Source organism: Trichomonas vaginalis, chromosome VI (assembly GCF_026262505.1).
Source record: "Trichomonas vaginalis G3 chromosome VI, whole genome shotgun sequence".
NCBI lineage: Eukaryota > Parabasalia > Trichomonadida > Trichomonadidae > Trichomonas > Trichomonas vaginalis.
Genome location: NC_067208.1, coordinates 480073 through 501452, shown reverse-complemented (window position 1 = coordinate 501452; position 21380 = coordinate 480073). Strand labels below are relative to the sequence as shown.

The following is a 21380-nucleotide window of genomic DNA, read 5'->3' as shown; positions in this document are numbered from 1 at the left end:
TGTGCTTCTCGTAAAGTATCCAATCCCGTACGTGCATTGTTTGCTATACGTCTTACAGTATCTATTTGACTCCTTGTTTCTTGCATCCAACCAGATAAAGTTTTAATAGTATCCGAACCATTTGAAATGAAGTTCAAAGCATTTTTAACGTCATCTAAAACTTCTTCACCAAGTACTGCCCATATCTTTCCGATTTGGTATTGAAGAACTCCATATGAAGCAGCTGTTAAACCAGTATTTATAAGGTTCCATATCCATGATTTAGCAGTTTTTCCATCCTTTCCATCTTCACCATCCAAACCGTTTTCGCCTTGAGGTCCTTGTATTCCTTGTATTCCTTGTATTGTCCTTGTGGTCCTTGAGGTCCGGTGTCACCCTTCTCTCCTTTCAGTTCATCTTTATGTTCGTTATAATATTCTAATGTCATAAGGTGTACATCATTACTGCTACCAGCAACGCCGAGAATTTGTTTCTCATTCATGACTAAATTCTTTAGGCATTTAATGTTGTCGTCAAATCGAAAGCTCTTTAACAATTCAATGAGAACATTTAATACTTTCACTAATGAGGCATCTACTGTAGAATTTATATATTGCACCGTTCCATCATTTATGATGGGAACCTTGCTTGTTGTAATGAATGGGTCATAAGTGTTAAAAGTATCGAAATCAATGACTTTTTTAGTTTTTCCATCGTCAATGACTAAATCATTGCCTTCAATGGTTAAAGTTGAGTTTTCGTTTACTAGTTCATGTGCTCTTCTTGCTTCATTTGTTTCATACGCATATGCAGCAATAGTCATATTTTAATGAGAATAAAATGTTGTTCTATTTGCAAAGTACAGACCCAAACGAATACGGGACAGTAAAGCTACAAACAAACTTAGGTCTTCAGAATGAAGCGCTTGCTTTCAGAGTTGTTGACTTCAATACTATCGCAACTTTTGTCATAACAGATGAAACAGATTTCATAGAGATTGAAATAGATGACAAAAGAAGTGTTATAACATTTCCTAATAGAGCTGGGTATAGAATAGATAAAATTGCTGGAGTGCATAGATACTCTCATAAATGAAGAAACTATTGACAACATAGATGTCGAACTCTCTTCTGAGGGAACATTGAAGTTCAGCAGCGAGAAAGAGTTTAAGATACCAAGAATGAGTCATAGAGTACAACTTCTTTTGGGTGCATACCATATGACATTTCCTTTGAAAAGTGTTGACAAAACGATTGAGATGAAATCTGTTCCATACGTATGTTATGGTAATTGTTTGTACATTGAGTCAAAAATAGCTAATGTCACAGGTATTTCAGGAGTTAATAGTAAAGGTTCAGTAGAATATAAGTCTTTCTGTTATGCAGTCAATTCAATGTTCATTCCAAACGTTCCTGTCATAGCAACTCATTTAGGTAAATGGGTTCGCATTAGTCCTCATAATTTGAAAGACATGCAATTCAGACTTGTTGACTTTCAAGGAGAGCCTGTAGAACTGAAGGCACCAGTGCGAATGACTGTTGAAGTTGACTTTTTAGAAAATATTAAATGCAACAGCTTACAAGAGAACTCAGAGCTAAAAATATAAAGTATGAATGTTATGTATTAGGTCATGAACTTTGGTTGTTGCTGTTTGATGAAACAAATGAGTTAGTTATGTCAGTCAAGAGAACAGAAAAATATTGTGTTAGTGAAAACTGCACCAAGTCAATAAGATTAGGTTTGCATTATGAAGATGAGTTCGATACTGTTGAAGAAGTTTTGGATAGATATTACAAATTGCTAACTTGAAATTTTTTGACTGACGGCGCAAAGCGCCAAGATGGGCTCAAAGAGCCCTCCTGACTGCTTTAATTTACTAAAACATATTTCAAACAAAGCTTATAGTCAGTAGATAGTTTTGTATACTCGTTCGAATATTTATACTTAAACTCAACTCCTGGAGTACCTGGTATTTCAATGATGCGGATGTTACCTATTTTCATGAATAGTGGAGTTTGACCACAGCATTCGATTTCAGGGTCGAGATAGTCAATGACACATTGTTTCCCTGTTATTCGTGAGATAACATTTTCAAGGTCCTCCTTTGTTAGAATTATTTGGTTCTTACTTATAAGATTTGTCAAAAGCTTCTTATCGTCTTTGAGTAAAATTGTTTGGTATAACTGAAGAAGGTAATGGTCTACGTTATCTGAAGGATTTGTTTGAACATTTGTGTAAGGGTTGTCGTTGGCTTCTCTTGAAAGAACTTGGTCCAGTGGTGGATACTCTAACTTAACATCTGATGTAGCGTTAGCGTTTGAAGCTGAGTTTAAATTCACGGCGCCATGCTCCAAGACCGAAGGTCCCGACTTAAGATCTGGTTCTTTTTCTTTCAAACACTCTGAACTATAGTTCTTTATGACAATATTGTTTGTCGTTCGTGAGTCAACATTTGATGTTGGTTCAATTGGAACATTAACGGCACCAGCTAAGATGGATTTGCTTCTCATTTCATATAGAATAAAAACCTTTTATATGTATGAAATGAACAATATACTCGACAAGGGTTTGAATGTAAAGCTAACGAATGAAAATATTGTTGAATTCACTGAGACAGGAGCTGTGTATAAAGATGTAGAACTACTGAACAAAAGAGCAAAGGGAAGAAGCAGGAATATGAACAAAGGGTGGAAGCCTATAAAAATTTATGTCAATGATGGCTCAGGAGGTTCAAACATAAAGTATGCAGAAAGTTATAGAGTTTATGCTCTCAAATGTGAAAAGCCTTCATTTAAGAACAGCTATTCTAACACATATCCTCAAAAGCTAACGGATGGGAAGTGGATGATATGAATGACAGCAAAAATATTAACAGAAATGGCGACAGAGATGCATGGAATTTGTTTACCATCAGTCAATTGAAGGTTAAACTTTAAAACAATGTTGGTCGTTCCCATGGAATATTTTTGACTTTAATGGTATTAGTCATGATATGAATCTCAAGGTATGAACGAGGAGAGATGAGAGACTTATATGCTTCCCAAATTTCTTCAAAAGGTAATGTTATACCTGACTGTTTCCAAATGAGTTCAATATCATAGCGTGAGAAACCTTGAAAGATAACGAAGTCAGTTATGAGACGTTTTATGTTTAAAGCTAAAAACCTCCATGTTTGCATAAGTATTGCTACAGTTAATGGTAATGTCTGACTTTAGTTATGATGTTAGCTTTGGTGAGTCTGGTTTTGACACTAAACCTTTTCCGGCGAAGTCGTCACAAACGAGCAGAGTGTTTGAAGGATACTTTTTGAAGGGGTATTTTGAAAGTTTTGATAGAATGTAGTTTGTAAGTCGTTTCATATCGTAAACTCCTGAGTACTGACGTAAGTGGTGTTTGTCAATAATTCTTTCCATCTCCTCAGAAGTCTTTTGCATTCCTGACTGTATGAATTCAACGATGGCATAATATTTCCTCTTACGTCGAATGTAACGTTGAAGAAATTCAATGAGTTCACTGTCTGGAACTTTAACGACAGAGGCTTGAACTTTTGACATAAATGTTTTCGCTGTTGATCCATAGAGTCTGAAGTTGCTGATATAATGATTTGGTCATAGTAAGAGTCGTTTCCTAAACGCTCTGTTATGAGTATATGACGAATGAGGTTAAATGTCTTACCTGAACCCATCTTTCCACAATAGAAATACACACCATTTGAACAGAATTCATAATCTTTGCTGAAAGGAAGAATGAGAGAACTGTTGAGCTTTTCACTGCTTTCATTCATGTCTTCATCTACGTCATGTATTAAATGCTTCATTTTATCTCCATTAAAAATGCAAGTCAGAAATATTCAGAACATAGCACCGAGTCTAACTGACAAGAGTATAAAGATATACTATGAACATGTTATGATGAAACCAACCAAAATTCAAGAAAGTCAGTATACTTATGAATATCCAAGACACTGGGTAGAGTATGTAGGAGGTGAGAAAGCTATTGAAATCAGACAGGTTCGAAGTATTCCAGCAGGAAGAACAATATTATTGAAGAACTTTAATGTTTTGAGATATAATGATGAAACAAAGAAGCAAGATAGTTTCCCTGTTGCTGTGTATGTGAACCTAGACACAGGAGATGACATGAAAGTTTTTAACACAAAGCTTCAAACGGTAGTGAGAGAACAACTGACTGCGGAAGGACATCCATTACCTTCAGAAGTTACCATAGCATATAATTTTGAAACAAACTCAATAGATTTTAAAGTCATCTCTGCAAAGAAGTCAGGATTTTACATTTAATGAAGCAGATGTATATTCGAATGAAAACTTCAAAGCTATTGCATGGTTAGATAATGACGATTGCTTTAGAAAATATTTAAATACAGTGACTCAACGATGTCAATAGATGACCTTCGTGGAATGTTACCATCGACGTTTACAGTAGAAGGTTCAGCAGGATTGCTTACAAGATTGTCAATTGGTGGTATTTGGTCTCGTGAGAACATTGTTATAAAATCCAGTATAAGTGAATTTGCTGAAGAATCTATATTATGTCTTTCAAACTACATGTATTCGCCGCCGAAGCATTATAGTATAACAAACTTTGTCAGTAAGTTTAACATAAGACTTGTCGAACCTTCTTCAATGAAAGATGTTGTGCTACCTAAAGATGGAAAGGATGGACTCATTATTGAAATGATTTTAATTGCATATTAAATGAGCTTGTTCTTGAAGGTCATTCATGATGAAATAACTGTTGTAGAAGATGTTAGCAATTGTTCAGACATTTTGAAGCGTATAGATGATATAAGAAATAAGTTAGATAGACCGCAAAGCGGTGAGGGCGAAGCCCGTGAGAACGCTTATGTTTCATTGACTTTCTCCAGTAACGAGAACTTTTATGAGATAATATTGAAGAGAGATGATTTTAATATGGTGTAAATGGTAGCTTGGGCAACTTTAGGCGCAATGGGAACAAAAGCATTAGCATTTGGAGCAAAAGCACTTGGAGCTTATGACGCAGTAAATAAAATGAGTGGAGGAAGGGTTTCGAAGACATTAGATGCAAATAAAGGAAAGATTGGAGGCTGGGTTGCAAAGAAGTTAAGATTAAATAAAATGGGGCTCATAAATAAAGCATCCAATTTGGTTGCGACTGAGTCAGAAAATGCTTTAGGAAAGGACGATGAGTTTGCAAAACACGCAAAAGACTTTAATGACCAGATGAAAGGTGAAACAATGCATTTAAATAGAGTCGATGGAACTAAAGAAAATGTTTCTTCTCCACCAGTAGTTCTTCCGTATGGTCCCTATGGAATGTATGGAAACCCTTACGAAAGACCATTTGACCCATTGACTGGTGGAAGTAACTGGTATTATTACGGCCGAAGAAGAAAGACAGTCTGTTGTAAACAGAAATTCATCAAAAGTGACACCTCAGAAAAGCTAAAATATTGAATTTTTGGAACTTTTGATAGAGCACGTTTTTAAATATTAATTAAAGTCAATTTTATTTTTCATATTCAAATGGACTGAGTGTTAACATTTAACATTTTTTGCTTATTGTCGTCAAAAATTAGGCGTAAAGCAAAAATTGATATTTCATATGGTTTTATGATAGATAAGCATTATATTCCCACTCATTATATTCGTAAATTTTGAGGTTTATCCTTCGCTTTTAAGATCATTGAATTTGATTTTTATATAAAATAGTTATATATTAGAAAATAATATGAGTTTATGTGATATTATTTTTCAGAAGATTTCATTCTATATGCCTATGAAAAGTACTCTCAAAACTAACTTTTTCCTAATTATAATTAAATCTAGAATATTGTATTATGCTTAGTATTATTTCATTTTTCTCATTCAATTTAGAATTTACAAATGTCAAAAAATTGAGAGCTGTCACTTTTGATGAATTTCTGTTTATTACAAGTCAAGTTGGAGACAGACGTGAAGAAAGCAACTAAAAAGAAACCAAGGAAGAGAGTTATAAAGCAATGAGAACGTTTATGTTATGAGAAATTTTTAACGTTAGTTTTATTTTTACTGAAAATTTTTATTTGGATGTAATGACGAAAACTATTGAGATAACAAACTACAACGGTCATGAGTTCAAGAACTTGTTCTTCGTTCCGCGTGAGAATACATTCTATCAGATACGAGGGAGAAAGGGTAAAGTTAGTTTAAGCATTTATGAAGGAATGAAGAATGGAAAGTTTATACAAGCAATAGATACAAACGGTAAGCGTGTTTCATTAGCTTTGTCAAAACTTACTAACATTTATTTTGACAGTGATTTTGACCTATATGAAGAAGAAAGTGAGTCAGAAGATTATGAGCTGTTATGTGAAGCACAGCAATGGGAGGAGTTGCAATACTTTTGTAAGTGAGAACGTTAGTGTGTACGTTAGTGAGAACGTTTATTTTTATATAAATGACAGAACAAAAATATAACATTTCTACTCAGCAGGAATGAGACCCTTACTGACTATGTATTCGTTTAATGCTTGATGAAAACAATGGTACATATTATCATATGGGTATACACAACGTCTGTTTCCATCGTCGTCGTATATGTAGAGCTCAAATCCAGTCCAACCTTCTTTTGTACAATATGTAGCTTTATTTAAGTATGCATTTATGTAGATAAGGCAATTTTCTTCATCGCTCCAGAAATAATTTTTGTTCTTTGTTGAAATAGTTTTCGTTCCTCTGCGACCATAAGGAATGTATGCAATGAATTTTGCGTCATATGGGATTGTAATATATTCAGGGTTTCTTTCATCGTCAATGGGTCTGTCTTTGTTAAAATGCATGTTTCTCAGTTTTACTTGAGTTTTGAATAGTTCACGGAAACGTTCTGGGAAAGAGTCATAGTAAATGTAGTCGGACATGTCTTTGTAATGAAATAAAAAATTTAAAAAAAATAAAAATAAGGTTATTTTTATTTAGTGAGGACGGTAGTCAATTCGTTAGTGAAGTCATTTATGTGTCAGATGGTTTTGTAAATATTTAAGGTTAAGTTGGTGTTATGGTTGTGTTGTAAAATATACGTTACCAGTTTCGTAAAGTGTCAAAACCGCTAAGTGGTGTACGGAGGCGCGCAATGCCACAGTACACGACTTAGGGATACTAACTTAAATTTCATTAATTTTTACGTACATATTAAGGTACTTATCTTCTACATATATAATCTTCATTAGATATATACATGATAAATAAAATTCATAAAACATTAAAAATCAAAAAATTAGATGAACCTTGGCAATTAAACTTTATTAAATAATAGTTGTTTATAAATTATATTATATTATCATTTAATATTATTTAAAAAAAAAAAAAAAAAAAAAGGTAGTGGGGCCTCCAGGCACTTCGTGCCCTCTAGCCCTGAAGATGTTTAGTATAACTTTGTCCGGACAAGTAAGGGTCTATCGTCGCTACAGGAAAAGTTACAGGCGTTCCACGGAAGTAAACTTTGAGAAGCCTTTCCCCCTTATAGAATGAGATAGGACGGTTATTTTACAAAACTGACAACACTTTGACCGAGTAGTTTTTTGTGCTGAACAAATAGTGTCATATAAACATCTGTCAAAAACCGCTTTTTAACTTCACTTAAAATGCCACGTAAGCTACGTAAGAATATACGTAAGAGGAAGAGAGCATTGAAACATCCAATAGTAAAACTGACACCACAACAACAGTTGCAACAACAAATGATGAATGACCCCACTATGTTGCAACAAATGTCAAGCAATCCTATGCTTTTAAACCGAGTTATTGGTGCACAGAGTGGAGGTTTAAGAGCGGCACTTTTAGCGAAAATGGCAGGCTATGGTGGAGCCGCAGACGGAACAGCTTATAACCCTCAAAGTCAAATGAATTTGAGTTCACTCAAAAATCAAATATCAGATGTCAAAAAGTCAAACATAGACATACAGAAACAAATAAGTGAAACGAAAAGAAACTAGAATATGACAGACACACAAAGAAACTCAATGAGTTAAACGTAGAGAAAAAGAAGAAAGAAGAACAACTGAAAGAACTAAGTACAGAGGAATATGCGAAAAAAGTGTCAGAAAAAGCAGCAGAAGTAGCAAAAATGGAACAAGATGTTATAAATTTGAAAAACCATACTACTCAATATAAAGTACTGAAAGATGAAGAAATAAAACAAAAAAGCCCTGAAGACATATATGGATAGCGATGAGTATAAAAAAGAAGTTGAAGCAAATGTAAAGGCAGAAAAACTTTTACAGTTGCAAAACCAAACCGTACAGTATGAAAACTTAGCACAAGAAAGTAAAAATAACGACGCAGCCATGCAAAAGGCAATGAAAAGCGCAGAATATATAAAAGCTAATAATGACTGGTTAGATGCCCAAGCCAACGCTAAAGCAGCCCAACTTATAGGGTCAATAAGGACAAAAATACAAGCGGATGAAGACAGTTCAAATGAAGCTTTAATGAATGCTGACTTTAAGAACGCCTTCGAAGCTCTTCATAGTAAGGTGAAACTAGTGAACGACTTCTCATCTGGAAAGAAACTGAAGTCTGAAGGTTTCGACAAAGAGTTAAGAGAAGTAGCACAAAATATGACGAAAATAACAGATGCAGCAACGAGACAGGCAGTTCAAAGTGCCTATGACGCCGTTAGAGCAACTGTTGTGGAAAGTCAAGAAAAAGAGTTACAACAGACCAAACAGACCTAGTAAATGCTTTCTTAAAAACGAAAAGTCAGGTAGGACATTATGCTGCAGATGGAACATATGTGCCAGCTGGTGGAACTTATATACCACCAAACCCTCCAAGAGAAGCACCTGCACCAGGACTACCTAAAACATTTACATCGTCACATGGACACAGACACAGGCATGCACCACAACAACAACCAAAACCAACAGTTCAAAATCCAGCACAACAACAACCTCCACAACCAGCGCAGCAACCACCTCCACAACCAGCACCACAACAACAACCACCTCCACAACCAGCACAGCAACCAACAGTTCAAAACCCTGCACAACAACAACCACAAACAGAGCAAGGACATAAAAGAAGTAGAGAACAAGGAAACCAAGAATTCTTAAAAATGCTTAAGGAAAATTATGGTTACCCAGATACTCTTGACTTTAGTGACAGATATAAAGAAGCTATTAGAAAGTTCAAGGAAGGAAATACTGACCCGAACCTATTTAGCTTTATGGTTCAGCACCAAATGGGATATAATTTCAAACCTGGAAAATACAAGCTCGCTAAGGGATATGATTTAATAGCATATCATCCAAATGACATGAACGAATTTACTCCGAGATATTTGGTGTCAGAGATAAATGATGATTCAACTATCTTCATGAAACGCGTAAAAAATAGAGACGGAACGAAAGAACAAAGGCTTATGAATGCGGATGACTTAAATAGGGAACTTGTTAAAAACGGTCTCGGAATATATGAAATGCCAGCAGATGAGGTACAAGAAACTCCACAGGAAGAAGTTCAGATACAACCAGACATGGAAGAAATAGTTCAGCAACAACAGCTAGAAGAGCCTGAAGGAAACGAACAAGTCCCTCCTTTGGAAACTAACTTCACAGAACTAGATGAAGATTTGGAACAGCCGAAAAATCTTGACCCTCAACAAGAGTATGAGGTGAATATGGAATCTTTCCAAGAGTCTAAAAAAAATTCGGCTGACAGAGTAGAAGAATATCGAAAAATGTTTGCCGACATACAAAAGACTCCAACACCAGATGAAAATATTCAGCATAGAATGGAAGTACTGAAAGAAAATGTACACAAATACAACAACCCTTTTTACTTACGACCATATAACGTTCAATCTTTGGCTGAACTCGGTGAAAATAAAAGGTTAATTTCAACAAAAACATATAGAAATGAAACATTGTTTAAAGTTCATTCAGAACCTAACCAATATGGAAACAAACCTACTTTTGTTTCTGCAGGACTATGGAACTACAATGAGATGGGGTCATAAAGCTAACCCGGATAGGTGGTTCATAAACTTACAACCACAATTCCAAGAAGTTGTAGACGCAATGGAAGTGAATGGTGAACCAGATATAGCTGGTATTTTCAGCGCGGCTTTAATGCCATTGAAAGATATGAAACATGCAGATATTTTGGACCAGTATGAAATGAACATGGCTGATGGAAATATAACACCTGACGTTCTAAACATTTATCTCAAAGAACTACACAGAACCATAAAGATGGTATATTTGGTGAAGAGTTTAGAAAGAAAGTTAGGGAGAGAGAAGGAAGAGAACCTATTGTACATGACCTTGCAAACGAAAGTTTACAAAATGTCATAAAAACTTACTTTGCAGACAATGAACCGAGAAGGGATGAATATTTAAGAAAACTCAAATGGACAGTACCAAATGAAATGTTAGTATTGAAAAACATGTTCCTTGACAAAATAAAACCAACTACAGAAATAAATGACGCAAGACTGAAACATTGGGTAAAAGCTTTCCCATTCACAAAAGATATTGTTGGTAACATGGAAAGAAAACCAGAATGGCTACAAAAACATATATTTGGAAACGAGCTTATTCCATATGGACAAGCTCTGTTTGAAGAGCTTGAACCGGAAACTCAGGAAAGAGTCATGCAAACAATACGCGAAGACTCAAATACAAACTATGACAAACTCTTTCTAGGATATAGGTTACCTGAGATGGGCGACCAGAGCCCAAAGGCAAAAAGGACATGGGAAATTTACAACATACTAGGTGAACATGAGGCAAAGATGCAACAACTTGAAGCAGAGGGCAAGTTACCAAAAGCGACACCAAAGAAGAAGAGAAGAGTAGAACAAAGTGAAAGTAGTGAAGAAGTAACTTCATCTAGTGAAAGTAGTGGCAATGAAGGAAAAAGAAGAGTTAAAAACTCAGCCAGGAAGAAAGTAAAGCTTGGTCCACGTGGGTTCTATTATGACACATAAATCCAACTATTCTATATTTTTACCCATATGAAATGTACGCCGCTCAGAATATAACGCCAACAGTTTTGGATGCCATGAATGGAAATGTTTCCGAATGGTATAACGAATGCGACAATGCCATTAGAAGGTCAGAAATAGTTCCTGGAACTTACGAATATACAACTGCTGTTTCTTATGGAAACGTAGGTGAGTTTGGAGAAGGTTCTTCAACAACAGTAGATATTGCTTGCGACAGGTTTCATATTATTTCTATTGACAACTCATTCTTATACGTGGAACAAGACATTGAAATAAAACCTTCTGCCAAGTTGTCTGACAAGAAAGGTTGCAATGGAATTTTCTATGTCGGATACCAATATGCTCCAGAAGTTTTCATGGGATATAAGATATATTCTAACTCTGACTTAGTTCAAACAGTAACATGGGCAAACTATGAATGGTTCGCTTTGAGAAACTCAGTACAACCACAAGCTAGAGAACAAACAGACCAGTATGCAACCATTGAGAAAATAAGAAGACTTGACCCTAACGTTCCAGGAGTTTATGTTAACCTTTCTGGTTCAGATGGAACTGCTGCCACTAAAGTAAAACTGAAACTTAGAGTTCCTTTGTCATCTTTCCTCATCTTCAGGTTTTTAAGATACTTGCCAAACTGGGCAGGAAAAATTTCTATCGAACTTACTCCAAGCAAAAATAACTTAGTCATTGCACCAACACAAGACCCATTCACTCTTACAGAAGTAGTGGGAACAAATAAAATGTCATTCGCCGACTTTTGCAAAGACAAAGTTGACTTAGACTTTGGTTTCTCAAACCTCAACACTGAAGTAAACTATTATTTCAATGCTGCTGGAACTGCTTGGGACCCAGTTAAGTTCACATGCGAAAAATTTGAATGCAAGAGAATAGAAAGCAGACTTGCAGTCTATATGTTGGACCCAGATATTTCAAATGCTTTAGCTGCCAAATATATTGCAGTTCCACTTATGTTCCCTATACACCAAATATCTGTCAAAGACTTTGCAGGTGAAGTTGGAAACCAAAGTGCTGACCCAGGTGCAAGAACAGATATTGCTTTAACAACTGCAATGAAACATGCAGATACTATGTTTGTTCTTTTCAGACGAACTATAAATGACTATTCTTGTTTCTACAACCCCGGTATTAAATATCATATAAACATAGATGGCAAATATTATCCAAGAGAAGAATATTCTACAGTTGAGGATATGAGGTCATACAACTTGACATTAGATGCTATGAACTTTAACAACAACTTCACAACAACCATTAACCCTGAAATGCAAAAGTTCTATTATGCCATATGTGAAAGTATGGACTCATACAGGAGGTCAAAAAACTCAATATACAAATGGAGACCGTTCAAACTTTTGGCTTGGCATTCCATTTGCTGACTCAGAAGACTTTATGGGTGGTATTTCAACTGTTGGTACAGTTCAAATACAATATACTGGTGACAGAGACGGTCCAGATGAACTGAGAGCAAAGAAGTTTACAAAACCAATAGCACTTTTCACGGAAGATGCTCTTTTGAAGATTCGTTCGATGAAACCTGCTGGGGCTCCTCAGATTGGCATAACGACAGCTTCCATCGAGCAGATTTTGGCAGCAGGTCAGTAAGTTGTTCTTGAACTGACTTCTCTCCGTCAAATATTGACAGTACGCCAGTTTTGACATAATATTGTAAGATAAACTTACCTTTAGAAATATCTGTAAGTTTTGTTGTTATATTTTTGTCTGCTTCAAGAACTTTCACCATCTCGGTTATACCAACTTTCTTTGCTTTATGAAAATATTTTGGTTCAGCAAAGACTGCTATTCTATAACATTTACCATTGTTTGTGTAAAGAACTATTCTGTCAATGTATTTGTATTGTTTGTGTGTGTAAACTTTGTTTTGCTTCAATTCGAAGAGATACTCGAATACGTCCATCTTTTTATTCTAAGTAAAATGTCATTTCCGAAAAATAGAAGCGTAAGTGTTTCAAAAGGTTTAATGGCGCAGTGGCAGATGTGAAGTTAAATTCACCAACTCAAACAAACAGTCAAAGTGTTATTGTCAATGTCAAAGAAAGAGATGTTGAAGTGGGGAAACCATACGAAGACGAAGATGGTATAACAATAGTTCCTGTAAAAGAACAACCAACATACCCTGAAGTTAGCAGAGACTTAAGTTCTGTTGCAGATATTCGAAACGACTACCAACAACTTAAAGACAAACTTCAAACTCAGGAGAAGATTTGTCAAGCTTTAGGTATAATGTTAAACTTGGTCGAACACAACCCTGTAAAAGTGAACTCATATGTCATCGCACCTCATGAAGTTTTGAAAGAACTATTGAAACTTTTGACAGAGGCAGACGATATAAACATCAAAGAAATAGAACCCGACGTTAGTTGCTGTGGTGTTTCATATAATGTCATTGACAAGATATACGTTATGAAAGGAGGTGAAACGTTGAACTTAAAATATAGTTTCCCAGACGTTATAAAAATATTTGACGACCACAACATTTCATTAAAATTTATTTGCTAAGTAAATGGCAGAAGATATAATGGTTTATACTATTACGACTAAAAACCCTGAGTCATATAATTCTATAACAACAAACTTACAAAGTCCTCAAGGACGATATTGTAAACTAACCTTAAACACAATGACGACTAAAGCTTGTTTTGCTCTTTTGACACCAGAAGATTTTATTGTTGTGAATGGTAAAAAATACTCCTTTGAAGATACTTACTCAGATATACCACCAACAGGTTTTGTTGACTTATTTAATACTTTAAGTACGGGTGTAAAATGTGCTGCAACTAGAGCAGGTTTCATTATGTTTGGATGTCCGACTGAGTTTACTATAAACAATATGAGCTATAATACAAAACTTATATCTGGTTTTTACTACCAACAGTTTCCTATAACAGGAAAAGGTGTCATACAAGGAATGTCTGTTCCATTGACTTTAAGCACACCTATTTTATATATTGTTTCAAACTTAGGTTCAAAGTGCTATTCGAATGTCGACAGAAACTACTATGACCAAAAGATACTTATGCGTATAAATAACACATTCTCTGCTGGTTTGCCTATTGTTCATTCGAATGCAGAATTTTCAACCTTAGTGAACTCAAACACTTTGGCAAGTATAACGTTGACATTAGTTGACGCAAACTTTGTTCCTGTAAAACTTTTATGTCCTATGTATTTGTCAATGACGGCAGAAAGTTTCGAATTGGAAGATGCAACTGGTGAAAGTATTGTATTACAAGAACAACTTCAACAACAAATAGCTCAAGAACAACAAATGCAACAAATGCAACAAATAGCTCAAGAATAAAAAAAATATTTTTTTTATTTTTATAAAAATGTACAGAATAGATGTTTCAGATTTTTATGACTTCCAAACATTCAGAAATATGTGTCCATTTCGAGACTATAACAAAGCAGTCGAGAATTTGAAACGTTTAGTCATTTATGTCGACTCTGCCCCAGAATGTTATGTTATGAAAGAATGGGATGTAGTCTTTAACAAACCAAGAGCAACAATAGTTTCAGAACAAGAATGTAGACAGAAACTTAAGAAAATAAAAGTCGTACAAGTTGGCATGAAGATGTTAGATGCTTGGGATATCTTATTGTCAAAGTTAGAAGATTTTTCAGTTCGTGGTATAAAGTTTTATACACCTTCTCCAAACTTCTATTCTATCTTCACTGGATATAAATATGAACAAGTAGAATGGAAAGAAAATATTATAGAAGCTTGGTTAGACCATGTCAAAGAAATTATATGCAATGGAAACGAAAAGGTTTATGAGTATATCTTATGTTGGTTTGCAAACATCTTACAACATCCAAGTGCTAAAAATGAAACTGCTCTCATTATAATTGGAAAACAAGGAACAGGTAAGAACACATTCTTTACAGATATCTTATGCAAACTGTTAGAGGGCTATTCGAACCCTAATATGACAAACTTAGAAAACATCTGTGGCAAGTTTAACTCTTCAATAGAGAATATGAAACTTATAGTATGTAACGAACTTCAAAGTATAGATACAACAAAAGTTTTGAACTCAGATGCTTTGAAGAGTCTTATAACAGACAAAGTTGGAGTTGTTGAAAGAAAATATAAAGACCAAAGAGTTTGTGAAAATGTTGCAAACTTCATTATGGTTTCAAACAATGCTGTTCCGATGAAGTTAGAAAGTTCTGACAGAAGATATGTAGTTGTCAGAACGTCAGAAGCTCATATGCAAGATACAGAATATTTTGACGACTTAGCAGAAACTTTGACATCTGACTTTTACAACCACTTGTTCTCATATTTTATGACATTAGATATTTCAAAGTTCAATCCAAGACAAATTCCACATACCGAAGAGAGACAAACATTGTTAGAAGCAAACAAGAGTGTATATGAACTGTTCATAGATGAAACTGACTTTGAGTGTTTAGATGAAAGGTCATTGTACGATTCGTATAAACAATATTGTCAAGAGTATGGTTATATGACAGCGTCTAAACGAACATTCTTGGCAAATGTCAAAAGTCTTTTAGACGTACAGAATGGTGTATATACAAAGAAAAATTTTTATGAGTAAATTTTAAAAAAAATATTTTTTTTATCCGATAGAAAAAGATGACAGAAAAATTAACTTTTTACATAGCGCCAGACCCTTCTTGCCCACATCTTTTTAAGCCACAATATATAGACATAGAACTAAATAGAGAAAGCGAAATTCTACAAACAGAAGAAAGCGAAATTCCACAAACATATAGAGACCTAGATAACGAAAATGGATATGCGCTATTCTGGTTAGATTGTCCTTATGAAATGTATGAAAAAAAGGCTTTATATGAAGAATATAGAAAATATTGTCATGAAAACGATATAAGACCAAGCTCTAGAGAAAAATTCTATGCTGGTATAAAACATCTTTTCGAAGTTCGGAATGGCAAATATATAAAGAAATAATTTTTCTGAGTAAATTTTAAAAAAAAATATTTTTTTATCCGATAGAAAAGATGACGAAATTCATCTCAGTAAACAAGTACATGTCAGGACTTAAAGAAGAACTAGACCCATTCACATATTTGAATGTTTACTTCTACCATTTTGAAAAGTCTTCATTCAGCAAAGTTTGGAACATCGAACCAGTTAAGTTTGCTATTGTGACTAAAAATGGTGCGAAATTTGAAGACTTAGACATAGAAGGTTTGTTAGCAGTCAAAGAAAGTTTTGACAGAAGGTTCTCAAACCTTAAAGAAGGCAAAGCATACAAACTTGTTATACCTTATGAACCAAAGAAAGCAGACGACTATGAATATTATGAGTCTAAAGTTGTAGAAGTTCAAGGTAAATTGGGTAAAAAGATTTTAGAGTCTAAGCCAGTGTTTACTCCTAAAGAGGAAGAGAACATTGACATTGACCCAGAAATGTTCTAAAAATAAAATTTTATTTTTACATGTCAAATTTCTTTTTCTCTGGAACTGGTTCAGGTTCTTTCTTCTCTTCTTCTACTTTCTTTTCTTTCTTTTCTTTCTTCTTCTTTTCTGGTGGAGTTATGTCAAATTTCTCCGAACCATATTTATGTAAAAGTTCTTTGTCCTTTAATAGCTCATCTATTCTGTTTTCTATTTCATCTTCAAGAACAGCGCATGTGTCTTCTTTGCATTCTAAGAACTTTTGTTGGACTTCATCTTTCCAATCGGCGTCATCTCTGTCAACAAGTCTGTCATTGACAAATTTTAAGACTGCTCTGCTTAATGTTTTATGGTTCTTGTCATATTCCCAGAAACAGAACTTTAGAACAAATTCACCTTTCTTGTTTACACTATGTAAGATTTTATGGTCGACAGATGTTTTGCTGTCAAAAAGTTTGTCTCGAATATAGATAGCGAAATCGCTAGACATTTTCTAAAAGATAAAAATTTTAATTTTTCTAAAAATATGTTAGAAAAAAAGTTTGCTGACATTGACAAGAAATTTGAGAATGTTTTAAACAAGAACAAGAGGAAGTTAGAAAATGCTCAGATAAAGCCTATACATGACAAGTTCTTATTTGCTCAGAATGGTATAACAGGTCTAATCGCACCACCTGGGTCGGGTAAGACTTTCACTTATCTTAAAATGGCTGCACAACAACAAGAACTAGATGAGAAGAACCCATTCTATGAGTTAGTAGTCATTTGTAGTACTTCGGGTCAATTTGACCAAACCGTCAATTCGTTCAAAGATATTATAAAGAAGTCTAAGTTAGTATTAAAAAGACTCTGAGTTGTTAGATTGGATAAAGAAGTACCAAAGAAGAGTTTTGAAGTATAATGCTATAAATGAGTATGTCAATTCGAAGTTTAAAGACCCAAATGAGGAAATGCAGAGAATATTAGAGAAGAAACACTTCAGAAACAAACAGAAAGAGATAGAATACATTTCGAAGAAATTGCAATCTTACGATTGGAAAACGTACCCTCACAGATGTCTTCTTATCTTAGATGATTTCGCCTCTCATCCTTTGTTAAAGAATAGAGAACAAGATATGTGTCGAATTCTTAAGAAGCTCAGACACTTCAACATCTCTGTTGTCATTTGTGTACAGACAGCCAAGAGTTTAAGTAAGGATGTAAAGAGAATACTTACTGACATTGTACTTTTCCCCGGATTGTCCGAAGACGATTTCATGGAACTTATGAAAGAGTCCATGGCAGGTAAGTTTGACAGACATGAACTATGGGAGAAGTACAAAGTCATACAAGACCCTCATACTTCTTTCAGAATTCATATCTACGCAAACAAAGTTCAAATTGTAAAAAGTCAAGCGTAAAAATAAAGGCTTTACATGTATTTTTCAGCAACTTCGTCAAATAATTTTATAGCTTTATCTATCTCATCTACTTCAAACGTTTCTTTACCTTTCGTGGGAGCACCATACATTTTCTCAAACTTTTCAAGTAGTTCTGTTTCTGCAGCTCTCATATCGTTAACAAACACAACCTTGACTCTATTGACTATACTGTCATATCTTTGAGTTATATTATATGTTCTTCCTATCTTATATCTCTTTGTATTGAAGTCCTTCGGTTTCTGAACGATGTAAAGTAAGCCTTCACTGCAACGTTCCGTATCGAATGAACCATATGTTATGAAGTTATATCCAACAACTGGGTCAATCCATAACAAAACTATTGGTATAAGACTTTTGTCAATGAGATATGCTGTAGTTCCATAGAATCTTACCGATATCATAAGCTCAGGATTTCTTGTCAAAATTTTCTGAGTTGAAGCAATTCCAACCCAATGCCATGTTTTCTTTCCAGATGGAGATATAATGTCTGACAAAGAATATTTGTTGTATTTCTTTGAGTATCTTACGTTTAAATCACCAATTCTAACCACTTTGGTGTCATTGTCTATCTTTTTAACTGTTTCAAACTCAGTGTTTGTCATTTTCTGTTCTTACATACAAAATAAAAAAAAATATTTTATAAAAACTAACGTTATTTTTTTATTTTGTATAAAAGATATGATTTCAGGGATTTTTTTTACGAAGAGTAAAAGTTCACTTGGTAAAAAATAACACAAAAATAGTGTATTTTTTACGAAGTGTCAAAGTTCACTTCGTCACTCATAACACAAAAATAGTGTATTTTAAACGAAGTGCAAAGGTTCACTTCGTAAAAAATAACAGTTATATAATGAAATTTGGTCATTTTTTCACGATTTTCATGAGTTTTAGGCGACTGGGGTTTTGTCCCTACTCGCTGTTTTTTACGATTTTCATAGAGTTTTAGGCGAGTAAGATTTTCTATCTTGTATAAAAGATATGATTTCAGGGATTTTTTTGACGAAGTGCAAAAGTTCACTTCGTAAAAAATAACAGTTATATAATGAAAAAGTGTCATTTTTTCATGTCCGAAGACTCGAAGGTGCAACACTTCCAAAATACCGACGAACTCAGAAGAGCAGCATGGCAGTATGTTCTTGACAACTTCTTTGAGTTCTCCAGGTACACCTTGGAAAATGCTGAAGAACTCCGACACAGAGAATTTGGAGAAATTGCACTCCAATACTACCTTGACAAACAAAGGGTAAACAAAGGGTAAAATAAGACTAAAAACTTAACGTTTAAAAAGTGACATTTTTAATGAGCTCCGAGTCACCGAGAAAACTTGGTCAGATGTTAGCAGCTTACTTCCCTGAGGAGGATGGAAGCGTTACATACATAAGGTTCAAAAACAACGAACCTGGAATTGCGTACCAAATTCGCAATTACATGACCATGGAAGAGTACGAAAGGTTCCTACAAGAGAAACCAGCTCTAAACAACTCAGAAAAGAAAGAATAAAAAGTTTAACTCGTAATTGTTTATTTTTTTACTTGTATGGGCAAGCTGCAAGAATGAAGTCGACTATCTCAGTCTTTGTCTTGACGAGCTGGACGGCTCTTGCGAGTACGTCTGTTTTGCGGTCTCCAGCTGGTGTCTGACCTTCGTAATTGCGCATGTTCTTGAGAGCTCCAACTGTAAATGATTGTAGGATGAAGAGTCTCTCAGACTGCTTGAGGTAGTCGTCTCTGTCTTTGACCGAATCTGTGGTACGAGTCGAATCGGTCGATTTGAGGGAAGAGACTGAAAGCCTGTCGTCTTCCATAGGGGCTGTGGCATAATCTTTGCGTAAGCGGTTCAGACCTTCTTCGAACTCTTGGTCTCTCTTCGATTTGGATTGAGATTGGAATTGCTGGGGTGGAGCTTGCTGGAACAACCAAGGGTTGGGGAAGTAAGGCATAGGCTGAGGAGGAGGGTAGTTCGGGAAGCCTTGTGGTGGGTAGTAACATTGAGGTGGAAATTGGTAGTAATTTGGTGGAGGTACTTGCTGGAACTGAGGTGCAGGGGCTGGTGCTTTAGGTTCTGCAGCTTTCGGTACTTCTGGCTTTGGAAGGCATTCAGGAAGAGGAACGTCAGTCATCCGTTTGTGTCCTGTCGGAAGGAAGAACTTTTTCTGTCGGAAGGAAGAACTTTTTCTGTCGGAAGGAAGAACTTTTTCTGTCGGAAGGAAAAACTTTTTCTGAATTTCGACCAAAAAGTTCTCAATTTTCGAAAATTTGAATGGTTTACGGACGGACAACTGGAAGAGTTCTTCCTGTCGTCGGGAAAAATTTTTCCCTTTGTCCGGAAAATTTTTTCCAGTTGTCGGGAAAACATTTTCCTGTCGGATGGAAGAACTTGGAATGCCAGAAGGATTTGACGAGGCAATTTACCTAATTGAAATTAACGACTGCGTAAAAGACTACTTGCGCAAGGTCATGAAGCCCAAGGTCAAGTTCACCAGTATTTCTGGAAGGTCTACACTTCAGCTCGAGACTTCGACTGGAATTCCAATTCAAATACCAGACGGGACAGCCTACGATGGCATAAAGGACGCCAAAAGAGAAACTCTTGTTAAGTTCCTAAACAAACGTCCTTGGATAAAAATACCAAACAAGGAGAACCCCACCCCATATGAAATTGGCAATTCAGTCTCTCCTTCACTTCTCGGGTCAGCCGTTCTACATAACCTGTGAAGGCGACATTCAGCCAGTTCTTCAGCCAGTTCAGTAAACATCTCATTTTAACTTCACTTTTTTATGTTTTTACGCATGTGAAGAAGAAGCCTTCTGGTAAGTTTCTTATAGCCATATACATGGCACGCTTTGAGTAAAAACATTTTTTTCATTTTTTGAATGAAGCAAGTTAAATTCGTCCCACACCAATCTCAATGGACCGATGAAGAGTTTCAAGCCATAGTTGAAGACGTTGAGAACGACATAGACGGCGAACTTGAAGGAGCTCAAATCACAATTGCAACCAAAATTGCAGAAGTCAAGGAACAGATAGCTCCACTTAAAGCTACCAAAGCTACTCTTGACCTCATGGATAGTTACCGTTTAGATGTCAAGAGTGGAATAAGACAATTAAAATTAAAACTTCTAAACTACGAAGCTATACTCCAAAAGTTAGCAGAAATGAGAAGACTTTACCAGAGCTACTTACATGTAAGGGACTTACCTTCAAGCAGTCCGACCAAAGATGAATTTGTTGACATTGTCCCAATTTTGTCCGAAAGTCAGCTCAGATGTTTCGAACTGCTCCCAACATATCCAGAATATGAACGTTTGCCTGAACTCTTCCGCAATCTCAAAAAACGTTTTTTGGTCTTCTCATGTTCGAAACTTTTATCGGAAGAGACAACAAACGTTCAGAAGAAGAACAAGATATTATTTTAAACTTGTTGTATGACTTAACCGTCATAACAAGCTTTTTGAAGTAAAACCGTCATTCTCAAACCACTTCATTTTTTCGATGTCCGAACAAGCACCGAAGCCAAACTCAATGGCAGATGTCCTTTCAAGGTTGCCAGACAAACGCCCAGTTCAA

At 35.3% G+C, this 21380-nt stretch overlaps 15 protein-coding genes and 7 pseudogenes across 22 annotated transcripts, besides 4 other annotated features; 14 read left to right on the top strand and 8 right to left on the bottom strand.

Annotated features, from left to right (window-relative positions):
* Positions 1–31: 31 nt before the first annotated feature.
* Positions 32–802, bottom strand: TVAGG3_0778910 (annotated as a pseudogene). The gene has a single exon. A coding segment is annotated over exon 1 (771 nt).
* Positions 803–1159: 357 nt separating this feature from the next.
* TVAGG3_0778900 (uncharacterized protein) lies at positions 1160–1585 on the top strand (the record flags this gene model as incomplete). Its single annotated transcript, XM_051246253.1, has 1 exon — positions 1160–1585. The coding sequence occupies one exon, from the start codon at positions 1160–1162 to the stop codon at positions 1583–1585; it is 426 nt and encodes a 141-aa protein (XP_051081728.1).
* Positions 1586–1847: 262 nt separating this feature from the next.
* TVAGG3_0778890 (uncharacterized protein) lies at positions 1848–2489 on the bottom strand (the record flags this gene model as incomplete). The annotated part of the gene is made up of 1 exon (XM_051246252.1): positions 1848–2489. The coding sequence occupies one exon, from the start codon at positions 2487–2489 to the stop codon at positions 1848–1850; it is 642 nt and encodes a 213-aa protein (XP_051081727.1).
* Positions 2490–3048: 559 nt separating this feature from the next.
* TVAGG3_0778880 lies at positions 3049–3664 on the bottom strand (annotated as a pseudogene). Its single transcript has one exon. A coding segment is annotated over exon 1 (616 nt).
* Positions 3665–3925: 261 nt separating this feature from the next.
* On the bottom strand, positions 3926–4120 carry TVAGG3_0778870 (uncharacterized protein; the record flags this gene model as incomplete). The annotated part of the gene is made up of 1 exon (XM_051246251.1): positions 3926–4120. One exon carries the CDS (start codon positions 4118–4120, stop codon positions 3926–3928), a length of 195 nt encoding a protein of 64 aa, XP_051081726.1.
* A 1261-nt stretch (positions 4121–5381) lies between these two features.
* Positions 5382–5419: a mobile genetic element.
* Positions 5420–5875: 456 nt separating this feature from the next.
* Positions 5876–5912: a mobile genetic element.
* A 530-nt stretch (positions 5913–6442) lies between these two features.
* Positions 6443–6877, bottom strand: TVAGG3_0778840 (uncharacterized protein; the record flags this gene model as incomplete). The annotated part of the gene is made up of 1 exon (XM_051246250.1): positions 6443–6877. One exon carries the CDS (start codon positions 6875–6877, stop codon positions 6443–6445), a length of 435 nt encoding a protein of 144 aa, XP_051081725.1.
* A 244-nt stretch (positions 6878–7121) lies between these two features.
* Positions 7122–7312: a mobile genetic element.
* Positions 7313–21380: part of a mobile genetic element that runs on past the window's edge.
* On the top strand, positions 7601–8632 carry TVAGG3_0778820 (annotated as a pseudogene). Its single transcript has one exon. A coding segment is annotated over exon 1 (1032 nt).
* Positions 8837–9070, top strand: TVAGG3_0778810 (uncharacterized protein; the record flags this gene model as incomplete). Its single annotated transcript, XM_051246249.1, has 1 exon — positions 8837–9070. One exon carries the CDS (start codon positions 8837–8839, stop codon positions 9068–9070), a length of 234 nt encoding a protein of 77 aa, XP_051081724.1.
* On the top strand, positions 9334–10498 carry TVAGG3_0778800 (annotated as a pseudogene). Its single transcript has one exon. A coding segment is annotated over exon 1 (1165 nt).
* TVAGG3_0778790 (protein of unknown function, DUF4106 family) lies at positions 10681–10947 on the top strand (the record flags this gene model as incomplete). The annotated part of the gene is made up of 1 exon (XM_051246248.1): positions 10681–10947. One exon carries the CDS (start codon positions 10681–10683, stop codon positions 10945–10947), a length of 267 nt encoding a protein of 88 aa, XP_051081723.1.
* TVAGG3_0778780 (protein of unknown function, DUF4106 family) lies at positions 10980–12181 on the top strand (the record flags this gene model as incomplete). The annotated part of the gene is made up of 1 exon (XM_051246247.1): positions 10980–12181. A coding segment is annotated over one exon (1202 nt), but the record flags the coding sequence as incomplete, so codon positions are not given.
* TVAGG3_0778770 (protein of unknown function, DUF4106 family) lies at positions 12265–12588 on the top strand (the record flags this gene model as incomplete). The annotated part of the gene is made up of 1 exon (XM_051246246.1): positions 12265–12588. One exon carries the CDS (start codon positions 12265–12267, stop codon positions 12586–12588), a length of 324 nt encoding a protein of 107 aa, XP_051081721.1.
* On the top strand, positions 14334–14916 carry TVAGG3_0778760 (uncharacterized protein; the record flags this gene model as incomplete). Its single annotated transcript, XM_051246245.1, has 1 exon — positions 14334–14916. A coding segment is annotated over one exon (583 nt), but the record flags the coding sequence as incomplete, so codon positions are not given.
* TVAGG3_0778750 (uncharacterized protein) lies at positions 15608–15943 on the top strand (the record flags this gene model as incomplete). The annotated part of the gene is made up of 1 exon (XM_051246244.1): positions 15608–15943. The coding sequence occupies one exon, from the start codon at positions 15608–15610 to the stop codon at positions 15941–15943; it is 336 nt and encodes a 111-aa protein (XP_051081719.1).
* On the top strand, positions 15994–16413 carry TVAGG3_0778740 (uncharacterized protein; the record flags this gene model as incomplete). Its single annotated transcript, XM_051246243.1, has 1 exon — positions 15994–16413. The coding sequence occupies one exon, from the start codon at positions 15994–15996 to the stop codon at positions 16411–16413; it is 420 nt and encodes a 139-aa protein (XP_051081718.1).
* Positions 16430–16699, bottom strand: TVAGG3_0778730 (uncharacterized protein; the record flags this gene model as incomplete). The annotated part of the gene is made up of 1 exon (XM_051246242.1): positions 16430–16699. A coding segment is annotated over one exon (270 nt), but the record flags the coding sequence as incomplete, so codon positions are not given.
* TVAGG3_0778720 lies at positions 17154–17792 on the top strand (annotated as a pseudogene). The gene has a single exon. A coding segment is annotated over exon 1 (639 nt).
* Positions 17804–18214, bottom strand: TVAGG3_0778710 (organellar and viral DNA polymerase type B; the record flags this gene model as incomplete). Its single annotated transcript, XM_051246241.1, has 1 exon — positions 17804–18214. One exon carries the CDS (start codon positions 18212–18214, stop codon positions 17804–17806), a length of 411 nt encoding a protein of 136 aa, XP_051081716.1.
* Positions 19113–19313, top strand: TVAGG3_0778700 (uncharacterized protein; the record flags this gene model as incomplete). The annotated part of the gene is made up of 1 exon (XM_051246240.1): positions 19113–19313. One exon carries the CDS (start codon positions 19113–19115, stop codon positions 19311–19313), a length of 201 nt encoding a protein of 66 aa, XP_051081715.1.
* On the bottom strand, positions 19342–19932 carry TVAGG3_0778690 (uncharacterized protein; the record flags this gene model as incomplete). Its single annotated transcript, XM_051246239.1, has 1 exon — positions 19342–19932. One exon carries the CDS (start codon positions 19930–19932, stop codon positions 19342–19344), a length of 591 nt encoding a protein of 196 aa, XP_051081714.1.
* On the top strand, positions 20180–20564 carry TVAGG3_0778680 (annotated as a pseudogene). Its single transcript has one exon. A coding segment is annotated over exon 1 (385 nt).
* On the top strand, positions 20687–21273 carry TVAGG3_0778670 (annotated as a pseudogene). Its single transcript has one exon. A coding segment is annotated over exon 1 (587 nt).